The sequence below is a fragment of the Daphnia magna genome, linkage group LG4 (genome assembly GCF_020631705.1).
Source record: "Daphnia magna isolate NIES linkage group LG4, ASM2063170v1.1, whole genome shotgun sequence".
In the NCBI taxonomy this organism is placed as follows: Eukaryota; Metazoa; Arthropoda; class Branchiopoda; order Diplostraca; family Daphniidae; genus Daphnia; species Daphnia magna.
This window is the reverse complement of record NC_059185.1, coordinates 8,560,170-8,579,990: the sequence shown is the minus strand read 5'-3', so window position 1 is coordinate 8,579,990 and position 19,821 is coordinate 8,560,170. Positions and strand designations below refer to the sequence as shown.

Below are 19,821 nucleotides of genomic sequence, written 5' to 3'. Positions count from 1 at the left end.
GTTCTCTATAGTCTCGTTTTCCTCTTTGGCCAGTTGCTGCAGGTCGGGTTCAGTGAAGTCCAGGGCTTCGGCTTCAGGAGTTGAATGACAAAAGCTTTCATAGAAATTCTGGATACTATCTAACGTTTGTTTTATATCTTCATCTGAATAAAGGGATGGTTTATGGCGAGTATACGCTCCCCACCAAGTTTCGTCGTCAGCGATTACATCAATTTTTTCACGAAAGGGCACGAACATGGTCAGAACACCCTTTGCGTATTCGATTCTTCTTTCTTCTCGTTGCTCGGCAAGAAGGTTGCTACCGTCTTCTAGGTCGTGAAGATCGGGAAGCCTTTTGGCTAAATATTTTGTCCAGCGGGTTACCGTTCTGGCCCTGTGCCCCAGATGGCGATACTGAGGATGGCCCGGCGAAAACCAATAAATCGTTCGATTAGATGCTGGTTCCAGCTCTCGGTCTGATGAGCAATTGCCATCTGTCTGATTATCCGTCTTCACATCAAGCTTGGAGATCTCTTGAGTTCGGACGAAATTCCAAAAGTTCATGGTCTCAATGTGTGGAGTTTTAGTTCACCGAAACACGTAATCGTGAAACGTTGCTCTAACTTCGCCAAAACGTGTTATGGTTGCATGGATGTTTTCTCTTTCCAGATAGCCCACAGCCTGGGCGAGAGGAAGTATCTCCGTTTGGTGGGACATAGCAAAGATGTTGTTCCCTAGTAAAACGAAAGCAGCCAATGGTCCACCAATGGTATCCCCCTTAGTCGACGCCCTAACCCCAGACAGAAGTTTTCCCAAGCCTATGCTGAAATCAAATCGACGAGGCGCGAAGGGCCACCATCCAACTCTCCATCGTTCTCCTCCAGTTGTCTCCGGTATTCGGCAACTGCTTTCTCTGCCTTTTCTTGTTGCTTATTGATTTTGTCACCATACTTCTCTATGGACCGCAGGGCCTCGTTTAAAGCCTGTTCACAGTCGGCGCTGTGTTTTGTCGAATACGCACCGTAGTACATACTGACTTTTTGATCTTTGACGTACTTAACGCAATTGTTGCAGTTAAGGACGGACATAATGTGAGCGTTGCAGTCTGTTTAAAAAATGTACGGCACCCTCTTCTTAACGTTAATGAGCAATTCGGAAATCCGTAGGCTTCCCGGTAATACGGTTTCATTTTCTCCACTGCTATTATCGTTTTTGACGTAAACTAGCTGTACTTGAGTCACTTCTGTTGGTACCGGCGGTATGCCGTAGCGACACGTATTTCTTCTGTTTTTGAAACAATTTTTCCTGTGTCGCCAATCGTGTTGATTGACACGCAAATGTATGAAAGCCAAATCCAACGTCCAAAGATCCACCTCATCTCTCTTGTTCACAGGCGGTTTCTCTCTGAGGCTACGCCAGATCAAAGTATCCACGTCATCGTCGGATGGCATAGGTTTTTCCAGACGAGCATAGCCAAGTTGAAGTGCCGACATCAGTTTTTGAGTAACGGTCACAGTGCGTTTGCATTTGTCGCATAGCAAAATCTGGCATTCGCATACACGGCCAATCTTTCTCATGATTTCCAGATTCGTTCCAGAAGCAATTTTCAGCTTTTCATCCGCAGAGAACTCGCACTCTAGAACAGACTTTCCTTCGGGTTTGGATAATCGCAGCTCCCCTTCAATAATGCTGGCGATATTTTCCGTTAGTTTGTCGGTGACCGCACTAACATGGCGCGTTTGTATCACTGGACTGCCGCTCAGCATAAAGTTGCCAAATGAATCTGCGTCATCGAGTTTCAGAGCATCGTCGAGCTGCTTTTCGATGTTACCGTGGCCGGCCAACCAAATGAGCATGTGTGTGTGGAGAGTGAGGCGCGATTGCTCTTCAACCACTCGAAGCCATGCTTTCGGCACACCGAAAAGCCCACCGCGTTTGTAAGGGCGATTCTTACTTTGACACCATCCGATAACGTCTTCGATGACGATGTCGAGAATTCGTTTGAAATTCAATGCCGCCGCCACAGGATAGTTGGCCAGCACCGCAAACCGCTTGGATCCTAGCGGTATAGCGTCCGAATGAGGCCGCGATTCTGCCGGACCCAACGCAAACCACAACACTTGCCATGATTTCGCGTCATCTGGGCTGATGGTCAGCCTGATGTGTGCTTTCCCATTGTTCGCGTGAGCCGCATAAACATCTTGCCAGTTTTTCTGGGTAGCAGCTTGCGAATGTTGAGTTGTTTGGTTGGCAATTTTTTGGTCAGTGAAAAAAGTAGACGCCAAACCGTTAAGGCTTTCCGGTGGACGCGGTATTCTACGCCCAAACAATTTACTTTGCACACACTCTATGTGCTATTTGGTCGCTTTCTTCAGGTCTTCGGTTGAGATGCGTCCATACGCTTCAGCTCTCGGTATGACACTCCCGTCTGGATTTCCAATACGTGATGGCAGGTAGGCTCGGATTCGGGCCATGGTCGAAGACGCTCTGCGAGCAATATAGTCATAGACTGGTAGTGCAAAATCTACGTGTTGGTACTGTCTGCTACTGAGATTGGCATAATATGCTACAAGAGCTTTATTGGAAACTCTCACGCTTCTATTTTCGTCGAAACCACCCCGACCGAACGGAAACAAATCCGGATAAAGAGTTTCCAAATACTTGGGCATCGAGTCAGATACAAACTCCTGTCCGGGACGAATCACAAACATGTTGCTTGATGCATCAAACACACATGGGTGATTGACAGTCGGCAACAGATCGATAAACTGTTCATGTTCGTTATCGTTGCTGCTAGCGTTGCCGTTATCCCCGATCGTTATCGTAGAGGAAATCATGGTGGCGTCCATTTCCTCGTCTACCGATCTCAGAAGAGAGTAACCTCCTGTGGTAACCGTTTTCTTCAGATGACTTTCTGTTCCATGCATTTCTTCAACGACTTGTTTGAGCCCGTTTTTTTCAACAAGGAAAACGTCGGGCGACACTGCATCTTCAAGGAGTTGTAAAAACGACTCTTCATCAAAATTGATGTTTTCGACAACATCGTTATCGACATCCCTCCAAAACTGGTACAGCGCTTTTATTTTGGTAGGCTCAATGATGTAGTCGGCTTTCGTCGAGGCGATTTTTCCTTTGTAGAAGGCGGCCGCATCACTCGTAAAGGGTGAAACCACGAGAACTCGGGCAGGGGTCTGACCAGGTGAAATAGGGACTTTCTTTACAACCGCTGCCGATTCTAATTTCGTGCAATACACATGGCCTTTCAAGCTGCTTCCTCCTGGCCCCGTGGTTCCAGTGAATGCAGTAATCCTACCAAACGTTTGAACAGGACGCATAAGACTTCTGGTACCAAACGACATGTTGCGCAAATCTGGTGGAATTTGACCAACCCAGTTACCGTTCGCGATGGCTAGTTTTGGCAATTTTCCTCGCTTCAGTGTTCTAAAACAGGAAGGGGTGGTGGATTCGTCACACATGTAAATCTGTGGGGAACACCTGCAATCGTTGGGAGCTATGCATGTTGAGACTTGTTCCATCACTCCATCCGGTGACAATAGTAGATCAACAAACCGAGGTTCATCGGGAAAAAATCCAGACACGTCGTATTGTTTTACCAGTACAGGATGTAATGGCAGAGCCGAATCACCACTATCCCTGCTTGGCGTTCGAAGTAACGTAAATATCTTAATTGGCAACTTTGCGACAGGAAGCAGCTTTGATTTTGAAATTCGTGCAAATTGATTGCACACCGCACAGGTAATGTAAGTTTCGTGAAATCGCTTGAAAATATCACCAGTTATTTCGCTAATCGTTTCCGGAGAAATGGGTTGAGGCATTCCTTTTTTGTCAACAGCTAGCAATTTTGTTTCTTTGAAACATAAACCCGTTGCCGTATGTCTGTTCATTCCTTCTTTTCCTGAACTAAATTGCCTATTGTTACTTCTCTTAGTTGTTCGGCAACCGCCCGTATTATCGCAGCCGATTCCAGATTTATCTCCTTTATTTTCTATTACCGATCTTTCAGTAATAGGCGGGTCGGCAACATACTCAATGCTACTGACAGACGCTACCGCCGTCGGTGTCACAAGAGAGGTTTCCAGTAACCCAATCCCACAGTTTTGTGCAGCAACAGAGAGCCTACGACACAAATTGACCATAAAAAACCAGCGATAGCCAAATAAAAACGTCACTGAACTTCTTATAGCACAGCGATGCAACACAAGCATGTCATCAGATATACACACAACCGCGATGCCAACGCACGTTGTTACATTTACAATGATTACATATTCGAAATGAAACACTCACCGTTCTCCACTGCATCTGTCTACACCAACTGCTGGACAATCTCCAGCGTCGTCAGCTAATGCCGTTGCACCATCAAGAGGAACGACTTCCGCCTGAACAGAAAGGAACAACCATCACTTATTATTGACTTCAGTGTAACACTTTGAACTATGAAACACTAACCCGTTTTTTTGGACCCACTGTCAGATTCCGTACACGTAATGAAGGAGCGTACATCGCATGAGCAAGCGCAGGTTTAGCAAACGCAGATCTAATTCTCGTCTTTGATATGTCGACTGCCCCTCTTTCATTGTTGTTTGCCAAACCAGCATTTTCCCTCTTGCCCATTAACACTGTTCTTGTCATAGCCGAGTCGGCAGCATACTCAATGCTACTGACAGAAGCCACAGCCGTCGATGTCACAAGAGAGGTTTCCAGCAACCCAACCCCATGGTTTACTGTAGCATCAGAAAGCCTACACGACATGAATTGACCATCAAAAACGTAAGATAGCCATATTAAACGTCACTTAACTTAGCACAGCGATTCGCCAACACCACTTCAGGTATACACAACCGCAACATCAACGCACGCCATCACATTCACAATGACTACATGTTCGAAATGAAGCACTCACCTTTCTCTACTGCATCTGTCTACAGCAACTGCTGGACAATCTCCAGTTTCTTCATATGATGCACTACCAAGAGGAACAACTTCCATCTTAACAGGCAAAAACAATGATCCCTTATTATTGACTACAGTGTGACATTTTGAACCACGAAACACTTACCCGTTTTTCTGTGCCCACTTTCAGATTCCGTACACATAATGAAGGAGCGTACACTGCATGGCCAAGCCTAGGTTTAGCAAACGCACATAGTCGTTCCGTCTCTGATATCTCGACTGTCATTTCTCCATTGTTCCTCGTCAAACCAGTATTTCCCCGCTTCCCCGGATACACTTTTTTGTCTCTTTATTAACAGACCAATCACTACTAGAACTAGAGGACGAAACATTTCCAGTTTTTGCCATTCCACGGTGTCCACATTTTTCGCTTCTCATACTCCACCGCTTTCGCTGGATGACGATCTTTTCATTGCGAAGTGCACCGTTCACGCTCGGAGATTTCTCTCCTCTTCCGTCGGCATTCTTACAAGTGCTATCAATATTTCCCCTTTCGGATAGCTTGACTGGCATTTCACCATCCCTACTTATCAAACTTGCGCCATCGTTCACCGTATTTTCCTCATTTTTCTTCTCTCTATTGACGGGCCAATCACTACTCGAAAAGGATGACGAAACACTGCCAACCTCTCTCGGTTGGTGAGTATCACCCACTGGCGTATGTCTGTTGATCTCCTTATTCCATGAGCTAAGTTGCGTCTTATTACTTCTCTTGGTCGTTCGACGACCCTCAGTATTGTTGCAGCCAATTCCACGTAATTTCCCTGCTTTAGTTTCCATTAGCGATCTTCGAGTAATAGCCGGGTCAGCAGCATTTTGAATGCCACTGACAGATGCCACAGCCGTCGGTGTCAAAAGCGAGGTTTTCATTTTCTGGAACCCAACACAACGGTTTACTGTTGCAACAGAAAGCCTACAACACAAATTGACTATGAAAACCCAGTAAAAGCCACATTGAACGTCAATCAACGTGTTAGCACAACAATGCGTTGTCAGCACTTTAGGTATACCTACAACCATGACGTCTACGCACCCCGTTACATTCACAATGACTATTTATTCAAAATGAAACCAAAAAATCTCACTCTCTAGAATTAACATTCTACAAACGCACCAATGTAACAGCGAAAACAATTCACCGACGACTACAAGCAACACAACCTCGTCGTCACATATGTATTAGAGAATATAGTACATGAAGCAGTAACACAAGGGTCAATGTTTGAAAACCAACATTCGTATATGCCACGGTTTACTACCTGGTAAACAAGACTTAAAACGTTGTCGCTTGAAAAATGACGAATTACGAACACCCAACAAGATAAAGCATTGCCATTAACGTGGCAATGGGTGACGACTTATTCGAAGACATCTGTAAAAAGTATCCCTACCGCAAACCATTGAAAAATTCTTTACCTCATTTTGGAAGAAAACAGATGAATAGTATCTGCAAAAAAAAAGGCGTAGAAATTTTGTAATATCGTATATGAGTACTGAACAGACTGCTGTCGAAATTCTTAACTCCTTGCAGTCTAACGAATCCATCCTTGGAAAATCTCGCCTTCAGAAAAATAGACAAGCAATCACAAATGCTCCTTTGACGGAAAAGTACTTAGCTACATCGTCTAGAAATATAACTTGATAAGATTGATCAAAAACTAAAAATAATCCGTTTTCTGTGTTTTCTGGTACTAAGTTGGCTCAATAATTAATAATAATTGTGAGTAACTTACTGACTTTGATTGTCTTCTATGTTCAGTGGAAATAAAGGATCAGCGTGTGCATTCTGTGAATGTATCCTACTTTGTTACCATGGTTTGGTAACAGGATTTTATTCCTCATCTCGTGTAATTGAGATGCGTAAAAGAATAATAATAAATGGAAAACGGTCGGTGGCTCTAAATCGTTGAGCAAATTTACCATATATACTTCAGGAAAATCTAGAATCCTTTAAAAGAATACATGGTTTATTTTTCTGTAACACTAATAGCCTGATGTAGAGCTGGCATTTATACCATTGAGTACACGGTGATGAACATGACATGCCAGCTTATTTTAAATTATCGGTATAATAATGTTATTCAATATCATTCATCTTAAATATTTTTTGCTTTCGCTATAAAACTAGTCTGACTTTCAGTATCCAACGCAAGTAAAAACGAAACCCGTTTTTTTTTCGCGTTTTCGCATCTCTATGCTGCGATGGCATTTATTCGATGTCCATTATATTCAACAACAATGATAACATGTCCCGTCAGATATTTTATTTATTAGCTGATTCACCAGACATTGACTGAATCAGTATACATTTCAATCACTTGTGGGATTAAGTGAAAAAACTTCTCATCATGCCGCATAAAAACAAGTGACAAAAAATTTTCGTTTGTTCCTGTGGAATTCAGGGCAGGAATGGCTGCCATCCGAAAGAAACTTGTCATCGTAGGTGATGGTGTTTGTTGTAAAGTCTGCCTGTTGACTATGTTCAGCAAGGATCAGTTCCCGGAAATGTATATCCCCACTGTGTTTAAAAACTTTGTGTTAGATACTGAAGGTGATGGCAAACAGGTAATTATATACCTTTCTATCGTGAACTATCAGTTAGTAGCCGATTCACAGTATTTGATTACTATTTACAACCAGTAACTCTAATTAATACTGACACGTCTTAAGCAGATGTTGGCAAGAGGAGAACGACGAGGTGGTAGATTGTTCCTGGGCAACTCCTCGCGTAGAGACTAGACCAGTCTGACCAAAACCATAGCCACTTCCTTTTCAACCTGAGTAAGTTGTGGTTGAAGTTGAGTGACCAAACACTGGCTTGCCTGCTGCCTGTCCGAAGGCTAACTGGGTTCATGCTTGTCAAAAGGCAGGTTGAGTTGAAATACTTTATTTATCCAAATGAAGGTGCTGGAGCTGTTGATACATCTAATGAAAATGGTGATGCTGCTGAAGTAGATCTTGGCCAAAAGTAATGAGAGAGTGGTAGCTGTCTCTGCTGAACAGCTCCAAACACAAGCCCAGCAGCACTCAGACCAAAACCAAAACTGCTGGCTGCTGTTGAAGCAGCATCAAATGTTGATGCCACTGTAATAGCTGCAGGTGGTCCCAATCCAAATGCAACAATAATTCCTGTAGAGGTTTGAATCCAAAGGTCGATGCCTGCTCGACTGCCCGAATTCTAGTGCTGCAGGAGGCGACGTATTAAACGTGTCCAAATGTTGATCCTATAGTAGGAGTGGTTGTAGCTGAGCCCGATAGGTTGTCATATGAAAATAGGAGGTTTTTACAGAAGGTAAAACACAGGTTGCACACTCTTCAAATAGAGAAATTACGTTCGTTGTTAAAAATTTCTCGATGTCAGTTATGGCTGATAATGCAAATACTTTAGCTGCTGTCACCAATTAGTTATTGGGTGTCACATAACCCACACAAATATTTCCTACTGGTACAAATATAGGCAACACTTGTTCGCTGTACGGAATCAAGGTTCCATTAATCGCTGATATACCTCAACGTTCAATGAAACTATTCATTTGCCTAGAAAATAAAAAAATAGCAAGCATTCTTACTTGAAAGATTAAAAACGCATAAAACAAAATTAAAAAACGTGTAAAGTAAAACTGAGGACGGGAGTCCCTAAAACGCGGAAGCGAAACGCGAAACGAACAGCGACTAAAACGCGAAACGCGGTGCGAATCAAGATGGTTTGTTTCGCGGTTTAGCCGCTGAATGGTGTTTCATTCCCATGCTAAAGTGCGAAACAACGTTGCGAAACAGAAGGCTGCTGGATGGCTTGCGAAAGCGCGAAATGTTAATATTTCAATAAATAAAAAAAGAAAATTTTAACAGGAATCGCAGGTAATTTAAAGTCAAACATATTAGTTTTTACCAACGTGTTGAAAGTTAATTTTGGGCAAGGCTTTTACATTTCTGACAGAGCCAAACAGTCTCATGAGTTTTTTCAGGCCAAATTTTACATGCTATGGAACCATTCAAGGCCCTCAGAGGAGAGCACTGGAGAACATCCCAGTTAGCCCACGGTTTTACATTTTTTGGTTTAAACTCAATTTAATTCAATAAATTAATTTCATTTACTTCAATCGGATTCTAAACACATTGTTATATTTAAAATGCTAGTTTTTTATTCCCCATTGTGTTTAGTTTCCTATTAGCCAATACAAGTTAGCAATTCATCGAGAATTTGTTCAAGTAAATGTCAACAAATTAAAAAAGGACTGGAAAGAACCATAGATTTAAAAATGAGTTTTTGTTGGCGTAGAGCTTACAGTGCTTATCGGGGTTACATGTTCTCAAAAAAGAATAGTATACGGTTCTTATTTCTCTAAATAGAATAGTACACGGTTCTTATTTCTCTAAATGAAATGCCAAATCCAATGGCATTTTAAATAAGGGTTTCGCAAAATTGTTTCGCTATTTAGGATGCCTTTAGGCGATATTTGAGTGTTTCGCAGCCCATTGCCTGGGGGCTGTTTCGCACATTGTTCCGCGTTTTAGTCGCTGTTCGTTTCGCGTTTCGCTTTCGCGTTTTAGGGATGCCCAACTGAGGACACTTTTGAAGACATCGCAAGACACTGGATGTCACCGTTGAAAGCACCATCTAGTGGCATGAACCTAAAAATATTTTCAATATTTTCAGTACTGGAATAATAACATTACAAGTTTGAGAAAACGGTTCAAAGGATCACAGCGAAAACCAGCCATCCGGAGGATCATTCCATCGTCTATACAATGACATCAATTTAAGCGTTCTACCTTGAAAGTTGAAAAAACGTATAAAACAAAACTGAGAACACTTTTGAGGACATCGCACGACACTAGATGTCGCCATTAGAAATCTCCATCTAGGGGGATCTCAGAAAATTAAAATAAATCCCATCTCCATCTAGGGGGACAAATCTCAGAAAATTTGCCTCCTGTATAGAAAACTTTTGACAGAATCCCTATCGGGAAATTCTGAGTTTTCACTTTGCAGCGAGTTTGGAGAACGTTCGAGACTGAAATGCACACTTGTCGTTAAATTAGGACCAAGCAGTCTGGGTCAGAAAAATATATTATTTGGTACAGTAGCTGATAAGAAAACTGGATCCAATCCATGTGGACACCTAATTTATTGCATTTAGATTTAGCGTCTGCTTTCTATGCAGACCAGCCAGCATTATAACTTTATAAGCCAATCCAACATTGATTCAAACCAACACAGTCTTCACAACACATTCTTCATCTGTCCACGGAAACAGATCCGTTTAGATTGTCGGTCAAAAACGGATCGTCCAAGTGGTGGGGAACGGAATTGTTTCCGATCACTCTGCGTACGGCTCATTCCGATTCGTTTCCGTTCAACATAATCTACGTGGTGGGCGTTCCAACTTTGTGTGATTGTTTAGCTATGTCATTATTTACGTTTATTGTTTTTGTTTTTTTCTTTTGATTTGGTTTTAAAGTGAGTTGTATTTGTGTTTGCATTTTTAAAATCTATATATATACAGTCAGTAGGTGCCAAAAGTATCCGAACACTTCGCCTTTTCGGACCATTTTAGCATGGGTTCAAATGACGGAGCGCGCTTAGCGCGATTGAGGAAAAAAGGATTTAAAAATCCATTTAAGTCAATAAAAATAATTTTGTGTCCTAATAATAGATAAAGGTATCTAAACAATTTTTTTTAAATTTTTTTACTTGTAGCCGCTAGCCGGCATATCAGTGCACAAGTATCCGATCCCGAGTTTTTTCGCCGTGCTTCCTTATGGCACTACGTGTCTTCTTTATTATTTTTTAAAATATACCAAATATAATACTATCAACGGCTAATTATGCTTTTTATGTGTAAAAATACGTAATATACTCATTCCGGCCACTTGTTATGCTTAATCTTAAATCTATTTTTGGTAATTAATTTTTCCGTGGCAGGCTATGTGTAATTTTCTGATTTTTTTCCGTCAGAAAAATAATTATACATGCGGCGACTAGGAGCGAATTGTTTTTCTACTTGAAAATCATTCAAATTTAGGTAGCCTTTGTCTCTAAATGCGCGAAATCTCACAAAGAATGCGCATACCCGCGCCCCTGCCGGGGAGTAAAGAATCCAATCCCGCAAAACTTTAAACAGATTGATGTTTTTCTGATCCGTTTAAAGTACTCGGTAAAGAAGGCCTTTCGAAAATTTTCTATTTTGGTCACCAAATTTTTGCAAGGATGCCTCAAAATTAGACTTATCGTCGTGGTGCTGACATTTTTCTGGCCCATTTTTAATCCAATAGTCTATATCGTCTTGACTTAATTTCCCCCAAAGTCCAGCATCATTAGTGCGCTCAAGCTCAACTGATACAATTGCTTCGGTTGAATTTGAAGCTCCCAAACACGAATGGAAATCGATGTCAACAACATTATGATTACCTAAATGATTTTCGACACGATCATCGTGAATGTTTTCATGTGAAACAGGAGAATCAGTAAGAAAATTAGATAAAGGACTTGATATATTCGATTCGATTTCGACTTCATCATTGTCTTCATCATAAACATCCAATAAAACTGAAGCTGAGGCAGAGCCGTTTGAATTTAAATCAGCTTTTTTTCCCAATCCAAATTTTCTAAGTTTGGGTATTGAGTTTAATAGTTGTTTCTCTTTTACATCTTTAGTTGCCTTAGCCTTACGATTTGCCGCCCCACTTGGGTGACTTGACTTTTTCAAGTCATTATCTGACTTTGACATAATTGTTTTCGAAACTTAGTACGAGTGTACGACTTAGAAGTCTATTAGCAAATTAGCTTCTTCTCAGCCGACGACTCAAGAAAAACTGAGCCGCATAAAGCGCATGTAATTTCCTTTCCCACGAGTACCAGAATCCTCAAGGGACGCGCAGAATTGCCAGAAGGTCCCCAGGGGCCCAGTTTGACCTTCTGCTTTCAAAATGAGAGAATTCAAAGATCAAAAAAACTATTTAAAATATATATATATTTTTTTTTTACTATTTTTTTGCAGTTTTCAACAAAATTTGCGTCCTCCCAGTCCTTGCACCCCTGGGCTTCAGCCCCGGTAAGCCCTATGGTTAATCCGGCACTGGTGAGGTTAAAAGAAGACCTAAAGGGGGAGGCGGCTGCCGTCATCTATGGGTTACCGCTAACCAGCCCCAACTATGCTGCGGCTATCGAATTATTGCAGACGCATAATGGCTCGACTGACGTGATTATTCAAGAAAAATTTCAATGCCTCCACTATTTACCGGCGGTGCCGCCAGGAAATCATAAAGCCCTGAAGCAGTTCTTATTGGACGGAGAAGTACGGATAAGGAGCCTAGAAAGTTTAGGGGTTGCCTATGACAGTTACGCACGGCCGTTTGTGTCCCATCTCGTAGATCGGCTGCCTAAAAATCTTCGCATTGCTTGGTACCGCTCTGTAGCCGAACGTAGAACGGAGACAGTCGTTAAGGATGTTTTAGCTTATCTTCGTAAGGAGGTAGTTAGCCAGGAATGAAGTCAATGATCCGAATCGTTAAACCGAAAACATACTGCAGTGGAGGAATCGTCTACCTCGCATGAATAAAAAAGGTAGAGATTGCTACCCTCAGTGGCAACTCTAGCTTTAGTGTCCAAGAAGGGTGACTTAAGAAACCGATGCGTTTTCTGTCACCTCCCACATTATCCGCTTAAATGCACTCTACCGTTACAAAAGAGACTGGAGGTCTTCAAGCAGGAAAAGCTTTGTTTCGCGTGCCTAAGGAAGGGGCATCGTGTCTCCAATTGCAAAAATCCAAATCCCGACTGCAGAAAATGCAAGCGACGTCATCATACTGCACCTCGCCGAGACCTTAGCTGCAACCCAAGTCAGAATCCAGAGGGCAACCCGATGACACCTTCATCTAAACCTTCAATCAGCTTATGCGCTACTCTTAGGCAAGATGGAGAAATCTTTTTAAAGACTGCGACGGTTTTTCTTAATGGTCCAAGGGGAAAATTCAAAGCTACGTGCCTTATTGATGAGGGTAGTCAACGATCTTACACCACAAAGCATGTCGCTGAGGAGCTGGGCCTCTGTGTTGATAGAACTGAAACGCTTTCTATGTGTTCGTTCGGTATTGTATTGTATTGTAACAAATGGGTGTACAGCTAGGGCGAAGTGTTTTACGTCCTAGCAACTGGTCTTCGACGTAGCAAGGACCTTACACACCGGCGCTTGTTTGTCTAGATGTCGTCTGGGTAGGGCGTTGAGGGGAGGGGGGTGTTGAGTTGGAGTTTAGAAGCCACTGACAGGCGCAAGATCCATCTGGCGGAGGCGAGTGCAATCCTATGTTCGTCGACTTCTGGGCGCTAGGCTGCAGTCGTCTCGTGTTCGATGGCGTCGTTGTGTGCGGTTGGCTTTCTGTCAGCCTCCAGTGTCGTGAGCTGATTTAAGGTGATATAACTACCACCTTCCGGCCAAGTTGTGTTTGTGGAGGTAAGCAATGTTTTGTTCTACTGTTGTTGTTGTTTTGGTGCTGGAGGGGAGTATTTTTGTTTACGTTTGTTCAGTGAAGCTGAGAGAGGGGGGGGGTAATGTACGATGCATGTTCGGTTTCAGTTTTTCGTTGGTTAAGATGGTGTTGTAGTGTGGAGTGAAGGAGCTAGGCTGTATGTCTAAATTACTTTTGGATTTCCTTCAGGTACTCAGGGGAGAGTATAACGTGGATGGTTTGTGATCCCAGGTAGGTGATCTGGCAAATTGAGTATTCTGTTGCTTGACTGTATATGACTAACTTTTCTTTGAATTATCCCCAGGATACATTGTTCCTGCCGTACAATAGTTGAGTGGGTGTCTTATCAAGATGGAAAGATTCTGAGAGGCATGAAGAGCCAATAGTGCTGGTAGAGGCATGTTATAACAGCGTGCTGTATGTATCCATTACTTGGTTGATTACTATACGTTTGTCCTGTTTTCCCCATTAGGTGATGATAGCCATGAGATGACCATTGGTAGAGTCTTCGTATACTAGGAGAGTCATTCATTGGAAGGCCGATCTTAACCCAGTCAACGGAACACTGTGAGAGGTGTTGCACTGTGCCTACTGGCCGGCCTGCTATGGGAACAGTCCCCATTCATGTTGTGAGTTGCGGGTTATTTTTTCAAGATTTTTTTAGCAGGAAGTGTGTGGTATGGAGATTCCACCCCGTCCGGTCTGGTTGAAGTCTAACAACCGTAAAAAATGGCTGGTCCCTATTGTGATCTAAAGGTATTCGTAAATGCGATTGGCATCCTTCCCTTCGTACCTCACTCGTTTGTCTAAACAATTCTAGTAAGGGCCGTTTGTTTTAAGAATGCTGCCAGTTCGTTGCGGATTAGAAATTGGGTGCGGGTGTTGAGTTCCGTGTTGAGGCCAAGCAAGGTCTCGAAGTTGGGCACCAGTTTTTTGTTGTTAAACAGTTGCCTGTTCTTTTGGCGCGCTCGTTCATTTTTTGGGCATTCTACTAATATGTGCCGGGGATCTTCTATGGCGTTACAGCCATACCGGCAGCTGGGGTCCGCTTCCAAGTTTATTCTGTGGTTAAAGGCATTGAGGTAGTGATGGCCGGACCTTAGTCTGTGGAGACATATTGCGATTTTCCTATCTTTGTGTTGGTGCCATTTTACCGTCCATAAAGAGGATTTCATTAGGATACAGGGTTTACGGCAGCGTTTGAGGGTGCCAAGGAAGTTCTGAGCCCAACTCTGTCTGAACAAGGATATTTTTTCGCTCGGGGATAGTTTGTTGCGTATCTTGTTGTCTGTCTCATTGGCCTGTTGATTTACGTCTAGCTTGTCCGCCTGCTCATTACCTGCGATGCCACAGTGTCTCGGTATCCATATGAGGGTGGTTAAAAAGCCACTGGATAGCAAACTGTGCATTAGTTCCCGGATTTCCGACATCGCTTCATTTTCCGAGGGGTTTGATGATTTAATGGCTAGGATAGCGGGGCTAAAGTCACAAAATATTATTACCCCGGGGTAGGACTGGTCATAATTGTAGATCATTTGGAGGCATTGTCTGATTGCTTGTAATTCTGTGGAGAATATGCTAGAGTGTTCAGCCAGCGTCCACGCCTTGGCTATGTTGAAGGCGGGGATAGCCGTCGCGCATGTCGCAGTGTGGTATCGGTGTAGGCGATAAGGGTGGAATCGGCCTGCCTTTGGAGTAGGATGTTAAAGAATGAAGCAGTTTTCTCCGAGTCGATTAAGGCAGTCTTTTTCGAAAGAGGAAACCATTTAGTTATGCCTTTTGGGGGTCTGCTAGGCGCAGGGTATTTGTGGCGTGAGGGCAACAGTGCGACCTTCAGGAAAGCATCGAACTCTAGCCGTTTGAGTTTCCTCATAGTTTCCTCATGTTCGTTCGGTTCTAAAGATGTTGTTAGTCCCTCAGCCGTTCGTTTTCGGTAAGTCTGGAGACGTCTGGAGGTAAGCGGCACCCGTATCGGAAGTGAACGGATTGTGCTCAACGTTCTAGCGCGACCAGCGTTGTGCTTAGATTTACCTGCCCCTAAACCCTATGCTGAGAGGAACCTAGCTGACCGCTTTATAGCGGACGAACGAATCGCTTCGCCCTGCCCAGAACTCAACAGCATCAATTTGCTCTTGGGAGCTGATTATTGCCCCCGCGTGGTGAATTCCAACACCATTTCTTGTGAAAGTGGATTGCTCGCTCTCTCAAGTAAGTTTGGATGGTTGGTCTTCGGTCAAGAAAGGCGTCCCAGCCCCCCCGGCGTTGTAGCTCTTTCAACTGTAATGGGAGTTGAATACTCCTCCGCCGAAAGGGGGAATGAGAACGAAGACTTACGAAGATTCTGGGATCTAGAGCATTTCGGCATTTTCGATCCTCTTCACGGGGGGAAAGAACCAAACCCCCTTAGTGACTTTGGGAGTCTAATCAAAAGAAATTCGAACGGGCGACGTTCGGTACCTCTCCCGTGGCGAGCCAACAGAAGAGACCTACTCGAGTCTAAATACAATCAAGCACTAACCCGCTACAAAAGCCTACTATTTCGTCTCCAGAAGGAAACAAGTTTACGCGAAGCCTATCACTATCAAATTCAAGAATATTTGCGCCTGGGCTTTGTGAACAAGGTGGAGAAAAGCTCAACCGATCAGGAAACAAGACTTGAGTTTTATCTACCGCATCGACCTGTAGTTCGCAATGATGCGATTACGACAAATATTCGCCCCGTTTTTGACGCGTCTGCTCGGGGATATCAAGGACTGTCTCTAAGCGATTGTTTAGATACCGGAGACAACTTAAATCCGGAATTGTTAGCAGTTTTGCTAAGATTCCGCTGGAATCGCGTAGCTTGGGAAGGGATATAGAGAAAGCCTTCCTTCAAGTAGAAGTAAATCCAAGTGATCGGGATGCCCTGCAGTTCATTTGGATGGATTATCTATCCGTCACCTTGGAAGCTAAGGAACCTTCAATTTTCAGATGGAATCAGGTCACTTTTGGGTTGTCTCCTAGCCTTTTTTTACTACGAATTGTTATACGGAAGCACTTGGCGGAGAACTCATATGTTGAACCTACTCTAGCCCGTTATATCGAAGAAAATCTGTATACGGATGATCTCTTAGCCGGTTCCAATTCCGTCGAAGAAGCCTACCAAACTATCCATCGCGTAACTAAAGCTTTCGGCGGAGCTTGCATGAAATTGGCCAAATGGATTACAAACGAGCCAGCCCTAAAAAAATCTTTATTACCAAGCAAAGCGCTCGCCTCCAGCGATGCGACTTCCTGCCTCATTGGGTGTGAGGAAAACTAAAAAATTTTAGGGGTTATAGGGAAACCCAATGAGGATTATTGGACCTTTGACCAGTGCTGCCATATTGAGGATAATTATCCTTTCAGATGATAATTCTATATAAAAACTAATGCTGCAGGATAATGGATAATGGAGGATAATATGCAAAAATACTGAAATATCTTTACTTTTCCTGGATAATCATCTAAAATCTATTGGCAAAACATTTGGCTCTAGCGGTAAGAGAAAAACTTTTTGGTAGGGGCGCTGTCCGCTGTCGCTGACGCTATGACTCTATGAGGCTATCACTATCGCTCTATCAGATTTAGAGTATCAGCACTTCAGCAGTTTTGTTTCTGTCATGCCGGACTGCCAGTCTGATGTAAGTAACAGCTAGCAGACGACTAATAAATTAAACAAGTCATCAAGAACAAGCAACAATTTCAGTGGTCAAGACTCAAATTCTAGATTGTACTCGATAACACGGTAAGTTAAAAATACAATAATTGGGGACGGTAAATTGACAAATTATTGATGATGTGCTTTATAAATAAGTCTTTGTACTCGGACTGAGTGAGTTGTCAGAAAAAGGATGTTGAAAACATTGTCAAACAGGAATCATGGCAGTAAGAAAAACTATATTATTCAACTTAATTTCTTATCTAAACAAATTGTTTGTTTTTTTACTAATCTAGCCCCCTACTAGACGTCTTCAACCCTTTCAGCCTTACAACAAAGCTGGAAACAGTGGAAAGGCACAATTCATTGATACGTGGCTTGACATAGATGAATTTAAACCTTGGCTCGAGAAAAAATGGTTCCATCATACAGGGGGTTCAAGGCCTACTGTGTTGTATGTGATGAAGTTATAAGCAACCATAAGTCAACAATCCAAAACCACATGAAGAGTACGAAACATCGTGGAAAATTGCCACAGTACGACGACATTATTATGGCGAGACAGGCACTATTGTCATACATTGGTCCGGCGAAAAAAGAAGACATTTCAAATTACGAAATGGTAGTATGCTCGCTAATCGCGGAAAGAAGTCTTCCAATAAGTCTTGTCGACAATTTGATTCCGACGATGCGGCGATTGCATCCGAAAGATGAAATTCTAAAACAAGTGAAGCTTGGACGGACTAAGGCCACCAGTATCTTCAAAGATGGTAATAGTTGATTGAAAACAAAAACTTTATTATTAACTACCAGTCTCTCATGTATTAAATCTTATTCTTTATTCCAGGATTTGGAAACGGTCTGAAGAAAATGTTAGTCGAGAAACTAAGGACCACTTTCTTTTCAATCGTCATCGATGAGACAACGGATGTGACAATCGAAAGCCAACTTGCTGTAATGGTCCATTACTGGGACTCTGCGGAGTTTAAACTAATAGTGGATGTCTTGGATTTCGTCGTGTGTAAAGAAGCCACGGCAGATGGACTATCCGTTTCAGTTCTCGGCCTACTTGAGAATTTGAAGATTCCATTCGAACGGTAAAACAATTCTGCCTGCATCAATCTTTTTATCAAATTGGTTTTCATAGACCCGTACTAATTTATATATTTTTTTAGCCTCATCGGGTTCTCTGCCGATACATGCAATGTAATGTTCGGAGTTAACCACTCTGTTTCAACAATTTTAAAAGAAAAAATACCCTCCATAGTGCTTGTCAAATGCTCTTGCCATTCCTGCCATCTCGTAGCGAACTATGCTTCGAAAGCTTTGCCGGATCAGTTGGAAACAATTTTGCGAATGATTTTCGCCCATTTTCCCGTAGTAGCAGTCGGAAACGAGAGTTCGTAAAGTTCCAGGAGTTTGCTGGTGTCCAGCAGAGCGTAATTCTTTCTCCAGGACAGACGCGGTGGCTAAGTCTTCGATGTTGCGTCATCCGGATTCTCGAAAACTTGGAACCACTGATATTATATTTCACAGCTGAGGTCTTGGATGACAAAAATAAAGCCTCACTTGACATCTTGACTTACATCCGTCATCCCATGACAAAACCGCTACTCTTGTTCATGGAGTACGCTCTGGGCTACTAGATGACTTCAACACTGTTTTTCAAGGAGAAGCTCCATTGCTTCACGAACTTCAGCCAAGAGTAAAAACTCATCGATAACTTCGCCAGCAATTTCATGCGAATAAATTACGTGCGGTCGGCGTCAAAGGTGGATCCACATCTCACATCACAGTACATGCCTTTATCAGGAGTTTACCTTGGTATGAATATTTCATCATGTTAATGTATTAAGTCTAGAGTCTAGACCTACTAATCGACTATCTTTATTCCTTGAATTTTATATTTAGGAGTCGGCAACTATGGAGAACTAGAGAAATTGTGTTCTGGAGATCAGGAACTTGTCCTGACTGGATGCAGAAATTTTTACATCGAGGCGATCTTTCAGCTTCAAAAACGATTCGATTTCAAGGACAGTTTTTCTCCACGATTCAACAAATCATACCTAAAAATGTTCGCGAAAGGACACCACCCACTCTCCAACTTATCTTCTCGACTTTCCCTACCCTTCGCAATGCTTGCGATCCTGCAAAGGCAGAAACTGAGTGGCGGGCCTTATCACTATTATCTACTGAAGAACTTGGCCTTCAAACTGAAGACGAATTGAGGCTTCTTTCTGCCGAAACGTTTTGGGTTTTAGTTTTGAAATTGAAAAGTTCTGCTGGATTGTTGTTCCAAATGTTGCTGTAGTTATTACTTTCATCTTTTCGCTGTCATACAGCAATGCAATCGCTGAACGAGTTTTTAGTTTCCTCAAAATCAATCGAAATGATCGCAGGAATTGCCTTAGTAATGACGTCCTTCTTGGTCTAATGCGAACAAAGTTCCTGATGAAGAACACTCAGTCAACGGCAGCTACGATTAAATTTCCCGATAAGCTTATTGATCGTGTGCAAAAGTGCGTGCAAACGCCGTCATTGTTGGAGATGAATTCTAAGATCTAAGAATAATTTTCTGTCATTATATTGTTTTGTTGTTTAGTCAATTACGTTATCTTGTCAACATTTGTGTCGCTTCTCAAATGTCTCAAAACTGCCTTTTAAAACTCAGACAATCCAAAATTTAAAAAACCAAGTGATAACCAAGTGATTTGCAATAC

General features: G+C 42.6%; 2 protein-coding genes, 3 long non-coding RNA genes and 1 pseudogene across 5 annotated transcripts; 5 read left to right on the top strand and 1 right to left on the bottom strand.

The window, feature by feature from the left end:
• LOC116935658 overlaps window positions 1–5,823 on the bottom strand; it is a 7,604-nt pseudogene extending 1,781 nt beyond the window's left edge.
• A 2,846-nt stretch (window positions 5,824–8,669) lies between these two features.
• Window positions 8,670–9,153, top strand: LOC123471333. Its single transcript, XR_006645806.1, has 2 exons — window positions 8,670–8,811; window positions 8,872–9,153. It is a non-coding gene; the product is annotated as an uncharacterized LOC123471333 (long non-coding RNA).
• Window positions 9,154–13,309: 4,156 nt separating this feature from the next.
• LOC123471319 lies at window positions 13,310–13,813 on the top strand. Its single transcript, XR_006645783.1, has 3 exons — window positions 13,310–13,406; window positions 13,612–13,653; window positions 13,727–13,813. It is a non-coding gene; the product is annotated as an uncharacterized LOC123471319 (long non-coding RNA).
• A 1,511-nt stretch (window positions 13,814–15,324) lies between these two features.
• LOC123471375 lies at window positions 15,325–16,723 on the top strand. The gene is made up of 3 exons (XM_045172612.1): window positions 15,325–15,355; window positions 15,427–16,177; window positions 16,231–16,723. Exons 1-3 carry the CDS (start codon window positions 15,325–15,327, stop codon window positions 16,721–16,723), a joined length of 1,275 nt encoding a protein of 424 aa, XP_045028547.1.
• A 163-nt stretch (window positions 16,724–16,886) lies between these two features.
• On the top strand, window positions 16,887–17,442 carry LOC123471318. Its single transcript, XR_006645782.1, has 3 exons — window positions 16,887–17,188; window positions 17,258–17,328; window positions 17,398–17,442. It is a non-coding gene; the product is annotated as an uncharacterized LOC123471318 (long non-coding RNA).
• Window positions 17,443–17,603: 161 nt separating this feature from the next.
• Window positions 17,604–18,747, top strand: LOC116922159. Its single transcript, XM_045172611.1, has 4 exons — window positions 17,604–17,871; window positions 17,949–18,198; window positions 18,277–18,500; window positions 18,638–18,747. Exons 1-4 carry the CDS (start codon window positions 17,604–17,606, stop codon window positions 18,745–18,747), a joined length of 852 nt encoding a protein of 283 aa, XP_045028546.1.
• The last annotated feature ends 1,074 nt before the right edge of the window (window positions 18,748–19,821 follow it).

Excerpts from the sequence above, each read along its gene's own strand:
- LOC116922159 (XM_045172611.1), top strand. The coding sequence starts at position 17,604 with ATGAAGAGTACGAAACATCGTGGAAAATTGCCACAGTACGACGACATT. Across the intron at positions 17,872-17,948 it reads CACCAGTATCTTCAAAGATG|GATTTGGAAACGGTCTGAAG; the intron begins GTAATAGTTGAT and ends TCTTTATTCCAG. Across the intron at positions 18,501-18,637 it reads AGTAGCAGTCGGAAACGAGA|CTGAGGTCTTGGATGACAAA; the intron begins GTTCGTAAAGTT and ends TATATTTCACAG.
- LOC123471375 (XM_045172612.1), top strand. The coding sequence starts at position 15,325 with ATGTTGTTAGTCCCTCAGCCGTTCGTTTTCG. Across the intron at positions 15,356-15,426 it reads CCCTCAGCCGTTCGTTTTCG|CGCGACCAGCGTTGTGCTTA; the intron begins GTAAGTCTGGAG and ends TCAACGTTCTAG. Across the intron at positions 16,178-16,230 it reads GCTCGGGGATATCAAGGACT|CAGTTTTGCTAAGATTCCGC; the intron begins GTCTCTAAGCGA and ends CGGAATTGTTAG.